The sequence below is a fragment of the Megalobrama amblycephala genome, linkage group LG9, assembly GCF_018812025.1.
Source record: "Megalobrama amblycephala isolate DHTTF-2021 linkage group LG9, ASM1881202v1, whole genome shotgun sequence".
In the NCBI taxonomy this organism is placed as follows: domain Eukaryota; kingdom Metazoa; phylum Chordata; class Actinopteri; order Cypriniformes; family Xenocyprididae; genus Megalobrama; species Megalobrama amblycephala.
Genome location: NC_063052.1, coordinates 11,808,463 through 11,828,275, shown reverse-complemented (window position 1 = coordinate 11,828,275; position 19,813 = coordinate 11,808,463). Strand labels below are relative to the sequence as shown.

At 36.3% G+C, this 19,813-nt stretch overlaps 1 protein-coding gene across 1 annotated transcript; it reads left to right on the top strand.

Moving 5' to 3' along the window:
• Positions 1–795: 795 nt before the first annotated feature.
• On the top strand, positions 796–15,224 carry pdk4 (pyruvate dehydrogenase kinase, isozyme 4). Its single transcript, XM_048201591.1, has 11 exons — positions 796–1,167; positions 1,881–2,022; positions 5,398–5,469; positions 6,153–6,337; positions 7,081–7,170; positions 7,296–7,373; positions 9,176–9,252; positions 11,212–11,310; positions 11,688–11,798; positions 11,987–12,100; positions 13,495–15,224. The coding sequence occupies exons 1-11, from the start codon at positions 1,050–1,052 to the stop codon at positions 13,636–13,638; spliced, it is 1,230 nt and encodes a 409-aa protein (XP_048057548.1). The 5' UTR covers positions 796–1,049; the 3' UTR covers positions 13,639–15,224.
• Positions 15,225–19,813: the final 4,589 nt, after the last annotated feature.

Genomic DNA, 19,813 nt, shown 5'->3' with positions numbered 1-19,813 from the left:
CATTTACTGTAGATCAGTTTAGCTAAATCACATCCTACAACCATATGAAATCTGAACATGAAAACACAGTGTTCGTTTCAATCGTTATACACCACTAGATGGAGCCATAGTCCAAATGAGCAAGGCAGTTTATTATTTTTGTTTCAGCACCCTGCTAAAATGATCTTAAACCAGCCTAAAGATGGTTTGCTTAGGCTGAGCTTCAAGATGGTCTGACAAGCATAAACCTGCCTAAAATGTAAACGGTCATAGTTCACACATTTCAGAATAAAAATAGGTCAAAAGTAGTATGATTTTTGATGATTTGATTATTTGTAGGCTACTTTAACTTATTGTATATCCTGTACAAACGAAATATACCCCTTTTTTCGCTTTAGTAGTCTACTGATAACCAATTAAATTGTGTAATTAAAGGTTATAGTAAGTGATTTGTCCTCTCAGTCATTTAGAGGATGAGGAACACACTGTACAATACAGCACTAAAGATGACTTAAAAAAAGTGCCTCAAACCCACTCCCAAAGACCTTTGCTCTACATTAGCTGTGCGCATGCGTCAACAAGCAGGGCGATATAGATGCGCGTCTTGTAGATTTCGCAGCCCATTTCTGTTGCTTGCGCTTATGCATAGCATATGCTAAAATCATAAAGTCTGTCTCTTTATATGAACTATATAATCCCATGGTAAAATTCTACCTGCCGATAAGAATATAAAACAATAGCTTGATGTGTGTGTTAAATTCTATTATATTAGCTCTATGCAGAGCGGAGTAACAGTCTCCCCTCTCCCCTCCCTCTCCCGTGTTATGTTTGTACCCTGTTTTGTACCTTGTGCTGCTGGCGAGTTATTTTGACTCAATGACAAATTAAACCGAATTTGGAGGACTCTTCCATCTGACAGTCCGATCACACCGGATTTCTGCGGACATCTTCATTTTAAACAAGTCTGTGCGAGAATGTCTTGAACTTTGCGAGCTGCATCTGATGAGAGCAGGACAACAATAACTCGGTAAGAACATTTCAATATCTGTGGATTTCACTTGAAGATCAACATGAAGTTCGCCCAGATCATGCTGAAGAACAGCTCAAAGCTGAACATACCTAAACAGGTGGACAGATTTTCAAAGTACTCTCCGTCCCCGCTGTCAATGAAGCAGTTCATTGACTTTGGTAAGTTGTTTACCTGTTTGAAATGGCTCTAACTCATTGTGGTGGTGTACGAAAACCTAGTTAAAAAGCATAATGACAATTTTTTTTGTAGTACCATACGGCTTTACAAGGTAAATAACATTAAATAAATATGGAATTCATTTAATATGGCCCTATATATCAAAGTACAATATAACTGCCCCATGGTATCCTCATTTTAACAATAGGTTACTAACAAAAACGTCCATGGTATGGCAATTTAACATGGTATTATGGTAATTCTATAGAGGTTTGCGTGTTATATACATATCAAAATACCACGATATTACAATAGTTGTACCATATTATACTTTTAATAAGAACAGCCTACCTGCATATAAAGAATTGTGTGCATCATAACTGCATACTTCACCTGCATGATGCTGTCTATATAGGCAGCTCACTAGGTTTTGAGACGCAATCTTTCTCTGTTGTTATTTGGTAGGTGACAGAATGTAAACAATCTTGTTTGTTGTTGGGATATATATATATATATATATATATATATATATATATATAAGAATATCTCTTCCCCAAATAATTTTACTATTTATGTTGTTTTTAAGTATGTATGTATATATTTGGGCATCAAACCAAAATATTGGACTTAACTGTATAGTGAATATCAAGTATACAGTGCATACAGATATGATCGTTCAAGAGTGAAATTCTTACTAAAAGATCCTTGCTTGCAGGATCTGCCAATGCCTGTGAGAAGACCTCCTTTATGTTTTTGAGGCAAGAGCTTCCCGTCCGGTTAGCCAACATCATGAAGGAGATAGACTTCCTCCCGGACAAATTGCTCGGCACTCCTTCACTGAAACTGCTTCAAAGCTGGTGAGATCCATAACTGTACATCATGCAGGGCCATATGCTCCGAATGTGAGCAGTGTGATGAATTCCAGGCTACTATAGACTTTCTGTTAACTGTTTACAACTCATATGACCTATAATGCACAGCACATGACTTCAAAAGAGAAGTGACAGTGACATTACATTGTAGTTTTAGGGATGATGATGACAGTTTCAATGAAAACTCAATGAAATTTTCATGAAGTCATATAGACTTGTATATGGAATATCATAGCAGATTGAGTTTGAAAAGTACTAAAGTTACTTTTGCTAACATATACAAATGAATAGGCTTTGTTTTTTTGTGTTTATTGTTCATGATGATCAAGAATATGTCTGTTCCGGACTGAATAAATTTATTTTTTTTTAACAATAACTTATAAACCTTTAAAGACAGCCCTACTTTGAGCTACAAGGTTGTTAATCAATAGTATTTGCTTCTGCTGAAGCCATCTGCCCACAATATTTCAACTTTTTTTTAAAATAATTGTGTTCAACAGCGGAATTCATGGAAAACTACATTACCCATGATGCAGTACAGAAAATTGCACCAATCAGAAAGTCTCAACAAGCAAAACATGCCAAAAGATCTTGTTAGCTCCACCCATTCCCATAAAGTACTGCCAATAAAAGAATTTAAATGCATAGTTTAATGTTTCTCCATGGTTTCTATTTCAATTATGCAGTTTGCAGTGCTTCATGGGATTGTAGTTCTTTCTCTCACTAAAGCCGATAAGTACACAGTCTTATTTTTGTCTGATTTTCAAATACTTATGATTCACGTAGTAGCTGGTTGGCTTGGTTCATGGCATTTAATGCTTTAAGACTTTTTAAAAATCCCTATGGAAGAAATGAATGGGAAAAATACTTCCGGAGCCAGCGCTGCTGGAAAAGTGGGCGGACTCTGTTGCACTTCATTTGGGAGTGATGGTATGTTTATTACAGTTGGACATGTTGTTGTGTCAGTATGAAGTTTCGATTCAGCAAATTGTTCATACATTTGCATTAAAAACGCAGGATGTCACCAACCTTCGTCAGCATTTTTGAGTATTTAGCTGCAATTCTAGCAAGTTTAGGTTGAATTGTAATTTATTTCCAGACAATATTTCTGTTCATCTAACATGCACACAGATATATAATGCTACCTGTACAACAGTTGGTAGTGTTCTCTAAACTCAAATGATGTGTGCTTCAGAAATTTGAACCTGAGGTCAAAGTTATTAGTGCTGTTTACATCATGACAACAGAGACGCTGGATAGACAGCTGGTTATTTATATTTTTTACACCATAAAGAAGTCAGTTGACACAGGCAGACTAGTAACAATCTTTCTAGCTTGTTAAGATTAATTTACATAATCAATTAGAATATTAGAAACAAGTTTTTGTAGGTCTGTCATTTTGAAGATGACAAAAATAGACGTGCATTGCAGCAGGTAGTACATGTTCATAACACGTTAGAGTCGTTGTTCTCATGAGGATGTAGGTCGGAGTCTGACCTTTGTCACGTCCTGATCGCTTTCCCGTACATTTTCCTGTCACTCAGCAGTATTGAAAGCAAATGGCCATAGCATGTTTTAAAACAAAAATACAAAAGCAAATCATGGGTAAAATATGTTGACAGTACTGAAAAAAAGACTTTTATTTAAATAGCTTGTTCTTCTTCATGGAAAGTTTTTCAGTTTATGAATAGACTTTGTTTAACCGTGTTCTGAATGGACAGGATTTTGAAGGACAGAATGATTTATAAACTCAAAATGAACTGTTGTAGGTCTCGACCTTTGTCTTACAAGGTTTGGCAGAGGCTTTGTGTTCAACAAGTCAACTGGAATAATTCATTGAAAATTATGTAATTGTGGGAGTTATGTAAACTGGATGTTTTCCGCTGACTTTGCTGGATTTTCTCAGAGGCATTTTTTTTTTTTTTTAATAAAAACTACATGACACTGGAGACAGGCGAATCACAATCAAGCAAAAATTATTTCACAGAATTGTCAACAAAAATACATATTTTTTTAATTATTATTATTATTATTTTTTTTTTCAATTTTAAAATGTATTTTTTATTTTTTTTCACTCTTATTTACAGTTTTTACTCTATGCCTTTTATTTTAACCCAATGAATTATACTCATATAGACCAGTCTAAAAAATGTATGAAGTGACACCGGGGACAGGCAAAACATAAACAAGCTAAAATTGACGTTTACTACATTATGCTCAGTGGTTGTAGTTGTAATTTCTTTCTACCTGAAAAATAAATTTAACAAATATATATATATATATATTATTTTTAATTATTTATATAATTTAGATAATTATTTATTCTATCATTTTTAATTATTTATATAAATTATTTTATTATTTTTATTTATTATTTTTTATTTTTTGTTTTATTTTAGTACATTTTAATTTTTGTACAAATTATTTAACGAATTTCTATTATTATATTATATTATATTATATTATATTATATTCATTTTTATATTAAATTCAAAATTATGATCAAGTCTTTCTTTGTGTTAATATTTTAATGGCACTTTTCTGTTGCCACGTATATGTTTCTTATTCTAAAAAAATTCCAGGTTGATTTGTAATTGTCTTTGAGTTGTGAAGGACAATTGCCAAAATGTTGCAAATGCCCCTGGTCTTCCCTATAACTTGAGTTTTAAAGTCTTCTTATGTGCTAGTCTGTTTCAGAGTCCTTGTCCTCAAGACAGTAGAATCTGTGACTCATGCTAAATGTAACTTTAAAATGTGTTCATTGAAATGTTATGCAGTGTCAAATATCATCACTGTACACAAACAAGTGTTGCGCTGTAACCTTCCTAGAGGTCTCAAATGTAAACAAGTCCTCTTTGACAGAGCGGCACAGTCTGACTCAGAACACTGTCATTCAGGTGGATTGTAGCTAGTACAGCATGTCCATTGTGTCACATGACAGTTGTTCCCGGTGCAGCATGTCTCCCTTATACCACCAGTCACATGGGTGGACTTGATTTACTCGAACCATTAAATTATCCACACAAAACTATTTATTCACCATTCAGCTTTGGAAAAGCAGCAATAAGAATTGGATCAGTGGTTATACAAAATCAGTGCAATGCATCTTCCTTCAGCCATTGGCTTTGTTGTTCAAAGGAAAGAATACACAGAAATATGTAATGTGTGCAGTGCATTATGACTTTTCCAAATAGGGCTGAATGAATGATTGATTTTGATCTCGATTTGATTTGATGTCAATTTATTTAGAAAAATTGTATTATAGTTTTTACTTTATGCCTCTTATTATAACCCAGTAAATTGTGTCATAGAGGCCAGTCTAAAAATAAACCATGACTCTTTGTTTACTCTCAAAAACAGGTATGCGCAGAGTCTGATGGAGCTTGTTGACTTTTTGGAGAAAAACCCTGAGGATAAAAAAATCCTGACTAAGTAAGTCCAATATTAGAGAGGACCTATTATGGGTTTTTACATTTTTAACTCTCTCTAGTGTGTAATGTTGCTGTTTGAGCGTGAAAATGTTCTGCAAAGTTACAAAGTCACTCCAGCGGGAGTTATTCTCTATATCAGTGCACACTGTCTCTGAACTCCCTAAAATGCCTCCATTGTAGTCGTGAGTTTTCTTCTGGGAAAGAACATATCACAATTTTCTTCATTTAAATAATTCCCGCCCAAGGCATATGCAAAATAAAAGGGGAGGGGACTGGTAGAGTTGCGTTAGTAGTGTGTCGCGGTTATGGTAAAGGGCTTGACAATTCCCAAACATGCTCAAAGTTGTTGACCAATCACAACACACAGGTCCAGCCGACCAATCAGAGCACATTGCACTTTTCAGAGGGAGGGGTTTCGTAGAAATTAAACTAAACAGTGTGTTACTGACAGACTGGGAAGAGAGGAGCTGCAGCAATGCAAAATATGTGAAAAATAAGGTGTTTTTTGAACATTCAAACATGAAAACCTACTTTAGTGGACATTAGTAGAAAACAAATTTTTTTGTAAAAGGGCATAATAGGCCCTTCGTGAATCTTACACACATTTATCTCATGTTTAACTTGGCTGCAGCCTGCTTTAAGTGACCTCTAGTAGTGTGTTTAACTGGATGGCATGTCTCTTAGATTCACAGAAACGCTGATCAATGTCAGGAACAGGCATAACAATGTGGTGCCCACCATGGCACAGGGAGTGCTAGAGTACAAGGAGGCCTTTGGCGTGGATCCTGTGACCAATCAGAACGTCCAGTATTTCTTGGACCGCTTCTACATGAGCCGAATCTCCACACGCATGCTGATGAATCAGCACAGTAAGTGTTCAGGACATTTCCGAAAGCCCTGGCCAGTATGATGGATATTTCTGTCTTAGCTGAAACAATAGACAAGCAATCTGCTGATTATGTAATAGCTGCATAACCGATAAATAAACAAATTGTGTACTAAATATGTTAAAATTGAAACACTAGAATCCTTTTAAATGGTTCAAGTGAATTTAGGCATTGCAACATTATAATGTCCAGTATGAAAAATTGATATTCATTTTGAGATTTGCTAAAGATTCATTTAGCAATGTTATTAAATTATTAGTGTTTTTATAGGTTAACTTTTTTAGATGATGGCAAACTAAATGGGGGGAAATAAGCATGAACAGTTAAATATAATATTGACAGATGTACACTACCGTTCAAAAGTTTGGGGTCAGAAAGATTTTTTTCATGTTTTTTAAAGAAGTCTGTTATGCTCACCATGGCTGCATTTATTTGCTCAAATACTGATACAGTAAAAACAGTAATATTATGAAATTTTATTACAATTCAAAGTAACTGTTGTCTGTTTTAATATATTTTAAATGCAATTTATTCCTGTGATGCAAAGCTGAAATAAACAATTATTCATTTCTTTAAAAAATCTTACTGACCCAAACTTGGTGTAAATCCAACATTAAACGATACAGTTAGTTACGAATCATTGATATTAGAAAATAGCCAATGTTGTACCCATATATCATGCATTCATACAAATAAAATGTACTTAAAATCTGTGTTCATTTTAGCGTTAATCTTTGATGGCAGCACCAATCCAGCCCACCCCAAACACATTGGCAGTATCGACCCAAATTGTGATGTTGTGGAGGTTGTAAAAGGTAATTAACCATGTTTCTTGCCTAGATAACTTTTTTTTTTTTTTTTTTTTTTTTACTAATAAACTGAAAGTGAAATTGACATTGTAGGTCCTACATTGGCTGCGTCTCACTCTTTCTCTCCCTAGATGCCTATGAAAGTGCCAAATTGCTGTGTGATCAGTACTACTTGACTTCTCCTGAAGTGGAAATCAAACAAGTGAACTGTGAGCGAGACCTTTACATCTCAAACTTTCCATCTTTGTGTGCCCTGTGCGTGATGAGTCCTACTCTGCAATGTTATTTACATGACAGTTGATTCCATGCTATAGATTTGAGTTGTTTGACTGTGGGATGGTGCCAACAAAATGTGTTGGGTGGGGATTATGGATGTGAAATGACACATTCTTATCCTACATGCTATAAAACATGCCTGGACTCTTCAGTGTGCAATTATGCTTTTAGTTTATATACCTTATCAATCAAGCATGACCTTGAATTCAACTTTGCCCCCAAAAGATACACTACTGAATAAGTTCATTTCATTCTATTTCAAATAAATGCTGTTCTTTTGAGCTTTCTATTCATCAAAGACTCCATATTATCACAGTTTCCACAAAAATATTAAGCAGCACAACTGTTTTCAACATTGCAAATAATAATAAAAAAGTTTCTTGAGCAGCAAATTGGCATATTAGAATGATTTCTGAAGGATCATGTGACACTGAAGACTGGCGTAATGATGCTGAAAATTCAGCTTTACCATCACAGGATTAAATTACATTTTAAAATATACTAAAATAGACAACAGTTATTTTAAATCATAATATTTTTACTGCATTTTATAGTGTATGTACAGCAAAAAATTACAAGAGGCTTGCACTAGCCTCGAGTACCTTATTGCTTTAATAAAACGATTACCACACAATAAAAATATTAAAGCCAAAAATATGTATCAATGCAACTTGCATGAAGTAAACGTTCACTAAAAGCCTTCTTTCCACCGGAAAAAATAGTCCCTGACCATGAACATCAACAGAAGTTACATTATTACACCTTTAGATGGCGGCAAAGACTGTCTGTATGAGTGTGTCAGTCAGTAGCGAAGACTTTTATATTGAAAAGATGGAATTGTTGTGAACACGGAACAAGACGCAACTGACAAATGCTTTGACTAGCGCTGTCAGTCACGGGAAAACCCCTTAACTGTTAAAAGGACAAGATAATACATCGGACGTTTAAACATATTTTTTATTATGAACATAGGACTGACCTGAAGGAAAATGCTAAATCTGAATGCAGGTAATAAACTCGATCTCTTTCTCACAATACTCTTCTACATAATACAGTAAGCTTCAATGAACAATATCAATTGAGAACAAACAGTGTACGTTGCTAAGAGTGGTTGCTAAGGGTGTTGTGTAGTGAAACACAGAACCGTTGGGTGAAGCGGTCATAGCTGTGTTCTGTCGTGAATAAAACACAGCTATTGACCAATCAGAATCAAGGACAGGAACTACTCGTTTTATAAATATCAAATATAGTGTAGTGTATTGGAATTTGATAAGAAAACTAAACTATAATGTAAACACATTGTGTAAGTTCTTGAATCACCCATCCGTGTAGACAGAAATAGCGGTTTATAATCTTATCACAGTGTGTCTATGGAGAAATATATTGGATGATAGGAGCAGCGCTGTATACTTAGTTACACATTGACATAATGTTGGCATGATCTCACGGTTTATCTTTTAGTCATGTAAACAGCAGTGTATTATTGTGTCAAGAAAAGAGAACCTACAAGGTTGAGTGACCACCGTTGCAGCTGGTCACCTGTTTTACCAACACAAAGTAACAAATTAGCCAGCATAACCTCTATCATGTGCTTCATAGATGACCATTTTGGGCAGCATGCCAGTGTTGACTTCTTCAATGTGTTCTTAATAAGTTCATGTGGGATAGCATGTTATGGCCTTGCTGTCTGGTTTACACAACTGTTACTGAATCAATTTATCTGTTGTTTTTACAGTTAAAGGACCCAATGACCCTATACATATAGTTTATGTGCCTTCTCATCTGTACCACATGCTCTTTGAGCTCTTCAAGGTACTTAAATCACTTTATAGTAGCTATAGCCCATACACAATGATTGTCTTATATAAACACAAGAGTAGAAAATGTATCATTCTGTCATCATTTACTCACCCTCATGTTATTCCAAACCTGTATGACTGTCTTTCTTCTGCCGAACACTATAAATGTTTGTGCATTGCAATGAGTTACAAAACAAGAATATGTACAAGTGCAAATGAGATTTAAGACAGATTTTTAGTAAATAATGACTTCAATTTTGGTCAGTTTCCCATCCAATCCCTTACTTTACTTTTTCAAGGGAAAAGTAATTAAATTACAGTAATTAAATATAGCTGCGAGCAGCAATTATCGGGGTTCAGGCGCTTTAAGGCTTTTAAGTACATGCGTAAAAAGGAATATGGCCAGTTTTCACAGACAAAGCTTAAGCTAGTCCCAGACTAAAATGCATGTTTGAGCTCTTTTTAACTGAAAGCATCTTAAAATATGTCAGTGCCATTGTTTTGTCTCAAGATGCACACCAGTAATGTTTTTTTCTAAGGCATGTTTATAAAAGCTACTTAAATGTCCTAATTGACCTAAGGCCTAAGCCTGGCTTAATCTAAGCCTTGTCTATGAAACCGGGCCATTATGTTTTATTTAGCAAGCCTGTAACCATCTCGATCATACATGGAAAAGACCATTTACAGCCAATACAGGCCATTTACCATAGGAAATATATGGTTTTTAAGCTTTTCAACAGTTATCGAGGTCGAACCAAAAACCTGTGACTAGCCAAAGTTGTTTTTTGAAATAATCTCCAATATTTAACAAACGATTCGATGGACAGCGGCGGTCCTATAGGCAAAGTTGCTCAGAATGAGGAGTTCCACCATGTGGTACAAATGTCGTGGGCGTGTGCGAAAAATCGTGCAATGCACGATCCTTTACGCATCTGAAAAACGTGAAGGCGCCCCCCGGTGGCCGTTTTCTTTCGAATTTCTCACAGGCGTTTAGGGCCGTGAGTCAAACGGACCAAGTCGGTCCAATCGGCCTCCATTAACCTTAACTGATAGCTGCTTAAACTCCATTGGCCAATGGAGGACATGTTTTTTGAGATACGTCAGTGTCAATGACAATCATGGCATCTTGGTCAAAGACACTGCATGCCAATTCTCAAGTCAATTGGACTAACGGTGAAATAGTTATAGCCATTTTCATGTTTTTTCCCCTGTTATAGCGCCACCAAGTAGCCAGTTGCCACAACCTTTTTCACGCAACCACAGAATGAGCTCTTACATAGGTGTGCTGAGTTTGGTGAAAATATCTCATTCTGTTCATGAGTTTTAGCCATTTTAGTAAAAGTGGCTCCGCCCCTTTAAACATTTTGGCAGCCCTTAGTGACTGTGAATCGAAATTTCGACCTTTTCTGATAATTATTGACAATCAGACTCCAGTAAATCTTGCTGCACTGGTTTGGTCCCGATCAGGCCAAAAACCTAGGACTACTGAAATAGTTTTTTCAAAAAATCCAAAATACCCGAAAATTTCGCCAGATCACGAGGCATTTTATCCGCCTTGAGCCAAAGATTCCAGCAGTTATGAGCCTTTTTGTACTTTTGACTGCTGTAGCGCCCCCGTCAGGCCAATCAGGGTGAGCCCTGGTCACGCTGTAGACGATGTGAGGACTACCAGCCCTGAAAGATTCAAGTCTATACGACCTACGGTTTGGTCTGCCCAATCATTTTAATGGGAGAATGCTGATCCTTGGAAATTTTAACAATTACAACAGGGTTTCAGCTCTACACGCTTGAGCCCCTAATTACTTAGTAATGCACCACACCCAACACCGAACGTCACTATATGGAAAAGAGCAGCATGAACATTCAGCTAAACATCTATTTTTGTGTTCCATGGAAGAAAGAAAGTCCAACGGGTTTGGAATGACATGGCCATCATGCATGTGAAGATAATGAAGTTGTTTCTCCATAACAGAATGCAATGAGAGCAACTGTGGAAACCCATGAGACCAGCCTACATCTCCCACCAATCAAAGTGAGAGTTTCTCTAGGAAGAGAAGATCTGACCATAAAGGTGAGCTTTCTTTGAAAAACACTCAAGCCCCGTTCACACCACCAGTGACGCGAGCGACAGTGACCATTAGTGACAGAATGTAGGTGTGTCAAGTTGTGTCAGTTCTAACGGCAATATATATCATTTGTGATTGCATTTTCTAAAGATATGGCCATGACGGATAGTCAACCAATAACATTAGAGCGACAGCACTTAGAAGCATTTTCACAGTGCAGAGATTAGCGACATCCAGCGACAAAGTGAACGGGGCTTTAGACTCACAGATGTAACGGTTCATCAAAAGTTGAATATTTTATCTCTGTTTTAACTCACAACATGCTGGCAAGAGCAGTGAGGGTCAAAACATGTTTTGTAATGCCTCTCTTGTGTTATATTAGATGTCTGACAGAGGAGGTGGGGTTCCTTTGAGGAAAATCGAAAGGCTTTTTAGTTACATGTATTCAACTGCACCGAGTCCTGTGAGTGAAGACACTCGTAATGCTCCCCTGGTAAGAGCCACGCTGGTCTATTTCAACATACTGTATGCAGATAGTCTTTGTTGTACAATGGTAATATTTTAATCCACAGTCATGTTTTCTGTAAGCTTACAGAGTTATAAATTAGCAGAATTACTAACAGTTCAGTCTGTTGTTAACACCAGATTAGTATTGTAATGCATAGCTTGTGTTCTTTGCAGGCTGGTTTTGGCTACGGTCTTCCTATTTCCCGCCTTTATGCCAAGTACTTCCAGGGAGATCTGCAGCTCTACTCTATGGAGGGATACGGCACGTCGGCAGTAATATACCTAAAGGTACACTCTCTAGCCATTGAACTCTATTGGTAACGATAGAAGTTGCGACCATAGTTCGCTTTGGGAAACGCACCCCAGAGTGTTACTGACAGACTGGGAAGAGAGGTGCTGCAACAATGAAAAATATGTGGAAAATAAGGTGTTTTTTGAACATGAGCATGAAAACCTATTCTAGTAGAGCCCAAGAACAAAATCAAGACTTTGTAAAAGTGCATAATAGGTCCTCTTTAAAGGTGCCCTAGAACTTTTTTTAAAAAGATGTAATATAAGTCTAAGGTGTCCCCTGAATGTGTCTGTGAAGTTTCAGCTCAAAATACCCCATAGATTTTTTTTAATGAATTTTTTTAACTGCCTATTTTGGGGCATCATTATAAATGAGCCGATTCAGGGCTACTGGCTCTTTAATTCTCGTGCTCCACGCCCACGGAGCTCGCGCTTGCCTTGAACAGTGCATAAACAAAGTTTACACAGCTAATATAACCCTCAAATGGATCTTTACAAAGTGTTTGTCATGCATGCGGCATGCGTGCGTCGGATTATGTGAGTATTGTATACTGTTATATTGTTTACATTTGATTTTGAATGAATTTGAGGCTGTGCTCCGTGGCTAACGGCTAATGCTACACTGTTGGAGAGATTTATAAAGAATGAAGTTGTGTTTATGAATTATAGAGACTGCAAGTGTTTAATAATGAAAATAGCGACGACTCTCTTGTCTCCGTGAATACAGTAACAAACTATGGTAACTTTAACCACATTTAACAGTACATTAGCAACATGCTAACGAAACATTTAGAAAGACAATTTACAAATATCACTAAAAATATCATGATATCATGGATCATGTCAGTTATTATTGCTCCATCTGCCATTTTTCGCTGTTGTTCTTGCTTGCTTACCTAGTCTGATGATTCAGCTGTGCAGATCCAGACGTTAATACTGGCTGCCCTTGTGTAATGCCTTTCATAATGTTGGGAACATGGGCTGGCATATGCAAATATTGGGGCGTACACCCCGACTGTTATATAACTTCACTTTTGTGTCTTTTAAACAAATGAGATTTATATAAGAAGGAGGAAGCAGTGGAGTTTGAGACTCACTGTATGTCATTTCCATGTACTGAACTCTTGTTATTTGACTATGCCAAGATAAATTCAATTTTTCATTCGAGGGCACCTTTAAGGTGCGGTCACAAATTTCACAAGGTCCTTTGGCAAATCAGTGCGACCAACTAGAACCAGTTACAAAGTTTGCAACAGGAAATCTCACGTTATTGACTGGATTTCGCCCACAAAAATCCGCAGAACAACAGTAAATGTGACCGCAATGTAGGATTTGGCTGAAATTCTTCTGAAGTTCATTAATATGTTCACTCTTTCTTTCTGTTTAAACAGGCCTTATCCACTGAATCAATAGAGAGGCTTCCTGTGTTCAACAAGTCAGCGTTACGGCATTATCAGACAACTATGGAGGCGGATGACTGGTGCATCCCGAGCAGTGAACCCAAGAAACTGGGAAAGTACGAGTACAGCGTTTGAGAGGGAGAAGAAGCTCATACGATATGAACATAAGGACTGATGAGTGGAACTATGTAATGTGACTCTTCAGGGGTTTCAGAAACATGGTATTATCAAAGGATTGATAACTGTCTTCATGAATGTTACAGTCTGAATAACAAGGGCATTTTGTCTTCCACATCTCACATTGCTTATAATACACCACACACTTCGTTTGCGGTGCTAACTTTTTCATTCAGAGTTTCACAGGACACGGAAAAACATGTCAGAGACTTCAGTTGAGTGTACTGAAGCGGTCTGGTTGTTTGAATCTTACACATTACCACGGATTTGACCTGATTCTGTAAGTGTGTTTTAGAGGATGTGAACTTGTGTTTTAGTCATTGGGGCCAAGTTACCAGCTTTGTGTGAGTTTTATAGCATGCATCTCTAGCAAGAACACAAAAGCAAATGAAAGTAGCCAAGGCTTTATTTATTTCCTTGGATGAAAATGCATTCGCAATGCAAACATTAGAATGAGCATAGTTGTGTGTTGCTTGATTGTGAGCTTGAAATGTTCCTGTAACAGTTGGACCTACTGTCTAACACTCCATTTAGTTTAGTAAATGTAAAAAATGTGATGCTACCATTGATCCCAGATCATTTCATAAACATATCTTTAAAAATATGTTAACAAAATGTTAGAACAACAAGAGTTGTTGTCATCCAAGTTACTCCACTAAATAAAATAAAATATTGATTTGTCATAAGGAATCGACAAAGCCCAGGTTAGCAACTATGGTATTGATTTATTTAAAACTGGCTAGATGGATTAGACAGTGTTGATCTTTGTTATGTGTGAAGCTTTTTATGACCACAAGAATTTATGATCTTTGTGACAACAGCTTCTGGCTGAACATTTCAGGTATTCTCTATGAACAAATATGACATGTAGCACTATAGTAGTTTTGTTTGGGATTAGTTTTGTAGCATAAAAACACTGAAGAGGCAATATTTTTATTATGTTCATTTGCGTATAAATGAAAGATACGTTTAATTTCTTTTTTAAATATATTATCTCAGGATTGTGCAGATTTGCCTTTCTAGTTTTTTTTTTTTTTTTTCATTTCATTTTGTTTTTATTGTTGTCTTGTTTTAATTTCACTGTAATATTTGTAAAGTTGGCTTTTTGAAAGCAATACGAAGGACCTGTATGAATTTTAAGGGCACTCAAGTGAGAGCAGCTGCTCTCTGTCAGGTGACACTCATCAAACTCTTTTTGGGTGGGTTTTAGCTGCTAGCAGTTTGCTCTCATGTGTTAGCCTCATACATAGAGATGGAAGTATTTAGACAACCTCAGTAGATCATTTGCACATTTCCAGTTATAATCTAGAACTGACATCTACCAGGTTGATGTTTTTCATTCATACCTCATAAGCTTCATTTGTAGTCATATCCCCGTCCTAGTGAAATCACACCTGCTTCTTGACGTGTTTTAGATACACAATCCTGTATTCGGCAACTGTGTTAATGAATGCTCAGCACTATTCATGAAATGTTATTTCAATTTCTCATTCTGTGAGAGAGTGCCATTTTCTGTACTATTAAAACAATGAATGAAGTAAAAATGTTTCCTTTTTGTTTTGTCTTTTTACACATATGTTATGTGTATTTTATTTTTTTTGTCTTTTTGACATTTTAAAAACAATTTAACTGCTACTTTGACGTTCTGCTACTATAACCGTATACTACGGGATGATAATACATGACAAGTAGTCCTAAATGTTATGTTTTATGGTTATGTGGCTTTTTAATAATATCTGTATTTAATTTAATGCTAAAAGCAACCATTCTCTTGCTTTTATATAAATGTAATTTATTTTAAATTATTAAAATATCTGTTTGGAACAACATGAGTGAGAAAAAATGGTTACCAAATTTTCATTTTTGGATGAAATAATTATTTTAATCAGAAGTGTTTTTTCATACGCCACAAAAAATGTTTTCTTTACACAACCCAATACATAGTTTTTTGCATTTATTACAAATACACTACGATTCAAAAGCTTTCAAGTGTCATGTTCACCAAGGCTGCATTTATTTGATCAAAAATACAGTAAAAACTAACATTGTGAAATGTAACCATTTAAAATAATTGTTTTCTATTATAATATATTTGAAAATGTAATTTCCTGTGATGGTAAAGCTGGATTTTCAGCATCGTTTCTCCAGTCTTCAGTGTCACATGATCCTTCAGAAATCATTTTAATATGCTGATTTGCTGCTCAACAAACATTTCTTATTATTATCAATGTTTCATTATTATCAACTGTTTAAGAGAATGTTTGTTTAAAAATAGAAATACTACCTTAAACAGCATAAACAAAGTTCACACAGCTAATATAACCCTCAAAATGGAGCTTTACAAAATGTTTGCCATGCATGCTGCATGCATACATCAGATCATGTGAGTATAGTATTTATTTGGATGTTTACATTTGATTCTGAATGAGTTTGATGGTGCTCTGTGGCTAAAGCTAACGTTACACACTGTTGGAGAGATTTATAAAGAATGAAGTTGTGTTTATGAATTATACAGACTGCAAGTGTTTAAAAATGAAAATAGCGACGGCTCTTGTCTCCGTGAATACAGTAAGAAACGATGGTAACTTTAACCACATTTATCAGTACATTAGCAACATGCTAACGAAACATTTAGAATTTACAAATATCTCTAAAAATATTATGTTATCATGGATCATGTCAGTTATTATCGCTCCATCTGCCATTTTTCGCTATTGTTCTTGCTTGCTTACCTAGTCTGATGATTCAGCTGTGCACAGATCCAGACGTTAATACTGCCTGCCCTTGTGTAATGCCTTGAACATGAGCTGGCATATGCAAATATTGGGGGCGTACATATTAATGACCCCGACTGTTACGTAACAGTTGGTGTTATGTTAAGATTCGCCCGTTCTTCAGAGGTCTTTTAAACAAATGAGATTTACATAAGAAGGAGGAAACAACGGTGTTTGAGACTCACTGTATGTCATTTCCATGTACTGAACTCTTGTTATTCGACTATGCCAAGGTAAATTCAATTTTCCATTCTATGGCACCTTTAACATTATAAAAGTCTTTTCTGTCACTTTTAATCAATTTAATGCATCTTTGCTGAATAAACATTAATTTCTTTTCCCGAATTGGTATAAACCATTTTGAAAGTGGTTAAACATGTGTCACAATTCACTTGGTTAGATTATTCTGAGTCTCTGTTTAACAGTACAGTTTGTTGTAAATTCAGTTGTGTAGCCTGGGATGTCTTATAACTACAACTTATTGAGCGAGCTACACTCTTACTTAAGGCCAGGATTTTGGCACAGATCCTCTGTTTATTTCTGGCCTGTAGCCATATGTCGGGAACAAAATGATCCGTCTTTTCTTTTGCACGTCTACCAGTCTCTCCTAACAGCACTTGATCTGGTGGATGTGACACCGGAGTCCCGCCCACCTTGGAAAATAGTGCTATTTTAAGAACCATAACTGCACCGCCTGACCTGTCAGTCATTGACACAATGTCCCCTCTTTCTGAAACCACACAACTGCTGCTAGTTCCATATACAGGAACTACCATATACAGTGCTTGTTGATCTGTGCTGTGGACTATAATATGATCACTTTTAATGTGCTTAAAATACAAACCCGATTCCAAAAAAGTTGGGACACTGTACAAATTGTGAATAAAAAAGGAATGCAATAATTTACAAATCTCATAAACTTATCTTTTATTCACAATAGAATATAGATAACATATCAAATGTTGAAAATTAGACATTTTGAAATGTCATGCCAAATATTGGCTCATTTTGGATTTCATGAGAGCTACACATTCCAAAAAAGTTGGAACAGGTAGCAATAAGAGGCCGGAAAAGTTAAATGTACATATAAGGAACAGCTGGAGGACCAATTTGCAACTTATTAGCTCAATTGGCGACATGATTGGGTATAAAAAGAGCCTCTCAGAGTGGCAGTGTCTCTCAGAAGTCAAGATGGGCAGAGGATCACCAATTCCCCCAATGCTGCGCGAAAAATAGTGGAGCAATATCAGAAAGGAGTTTCTCAGAGAAAAATTGCAAAGAGTTTGAAGTTATCATCATCTACAGTGCATAATATCATCCAAAGATTCAGAGAATCTGGAACAATCTCTGTGCGTAAGGGTCAAGGCCGGAAAACCATACTGGATGCCCGTGATCTTCGGGCCTTTAGATGGCACTGCATCACATACAGGAATGCTACTGTAATGGAAATCACAACATGGGCTCAGGAATACTTCCAGAAAACATTGTCGGTGAACACAATCCACCGTGCCATTCGCCGTTGCCGGCTAAATCTCTATAGGTCAATATCTAAACATGATCCAGAAGCGCAGGCGTTTTCTCTGGGCCAAGGCTCATTTAAAATGGACTGTGGCAAAGTGGAAAACTGTTCTGTGGTCAGACAAATCAAAATTTTAAGTTGTCATCCAGACTAAAGAGGACAAGGACAACCCAAGTTGTTATCAGTGCTCAGTTCAGAAGCCTGCATCTCTGATGGTATGGGGTTTCATGAGTGCGTGTGGCATGGACAGCTTACACATCTGGAAAGGCACCATCAATGCTGAAAGGTATATCCAAGTTCTAGAACAACATATGCTCCCATCCAGACATTGTCTCTTTCAGGGAAGACCTTGCATTTTCCAACATGACATCCAACATTGCCAGACCACATACTGCATGAATTACAACATCATGGCTGCGTAGAAGAAAGATCCGGGTACTGAAATGGCCAGTCTGCAGTCCAGATCTTTCACCCATAGAAAACATTTGGCGCATCATAAAGAGGAAGAAGCGACAAAGAAGACCTAAGACAACCTTGAGCAACTAGAAGCCTGTATTAGACAAGAATGGGACAACATTCCTATTCCTAAACTTCAGCAACTTGTCTCCTCAGTCCCCAGACGTTTGCAGACTGTTATAAAAAGAAGAGGGGATGCCACACAGTGGTAAACATGGCCTTGTCCCAACTTTTTTGAGATGTGTTGATGCCATGAAATATAAAATCAATTTATTTTTCCCTTAAAATGATACATTTTCTCAGTTTAAACATTTGATATGTCATCTATGTTGTATTCTGAATAAAATGTTGAAATTTGAAACTTCAGCATCATTGCATTCTGTTTTTATTCACAATTTGTACAGTGTCCCAACTTTGTTGGAATCGGGTTTGTATAATTTAATTCAATTTTTCAAAGCAAAAGTCAGTCTATACCATTTCAGGGTCAGAGGTTCATTTGTCAGTGTCTGTTTCTGTGTTGTATGTCTTCTGTAGAGAATGAGTGGAAACAGGCTGTCTGCTGGGAAGAAGAATCATTGCTTCCAGGTGACAGGCTGTGTGAGGATACAGAGAGATAGGAAGAACAGATGATTTCCCTAAACTCACACACAAGTAAGTTCGGGCCCAGTAATCACAGCAACACTCATCCTTAATACCTCCAGTTAGTGCTGACTAGAATGAAAAGACCATCTCCACATCAAAAATAGTTTACCAAGTGCTGAGGCCTATGACTATAGTAAGATATTACTATCTCTATTAGGTCTTGTGGCTCTTGGGAACAAAGAGTTTAAAACTAGTCTGACCATTCTTTCAGATTAACCATATTACTTTTATTCTTATTCTTGGATTCTATCATTTTAACTTGTCAAAAATGACATTTAAAACCCTTTATAGCTTAAATTAAATGAGGCCCCTCTAAAGAGGATCCATGACTATTGTGTCTGCCCTCATTATTCAGAGTTAAACCCTGATAAGCACTTCAGTTTTAACTCTGACTAAAGGACTTAGACATCTCATCCTATTCAGCTGTTATCTGTAATGTGCTGTTGGCGTATTCTATGATATTATCCTCTTACGCTAAATATGGCTTTCCCCCTCAAAAATGATCTACAGTCTTAGCAGACAAGCTTAAAACCAGACTATGATTATAGTATAGCGCAGATACTCTTTTATTAAAACATGAGGCTTATGGATGTGTGGAAAGACCACTAACTTCATAAGTGTCATAATTAATAGTGTAAATATATTACATTTTATTAGCGTTCATATAAAATTGTTTATTATTTGTATTTCATATGGAATATTTATTTTTAATATTAAATATTCATATTAAATACATCAGCAC

Bases quoted from the DNA above. Each gene is read 5' to 3' on its own strand.
- pdk4 (XM_048201591.1), top strand. From the start codon at position 1,050: ATGAAGTTCGCCCAGATCATGCTGAAGAACAGCTCAAAGCTGAACATA. The intron at 1,168-1,880 runs GTAAGTTGTTTA...CCTTGCTTGCAG, and splicing joins GAAGCAGTTCATTGACTTTG to GATCTGCCAATGCCTGTGAG. The intron at 9,253-11,211 runs GTACTTAAATCA...TCTCCATAACAG, and splicing joins TGCTCTTTGAGCTCTTCAAG to AATGCAATGAGAGCAACTGT.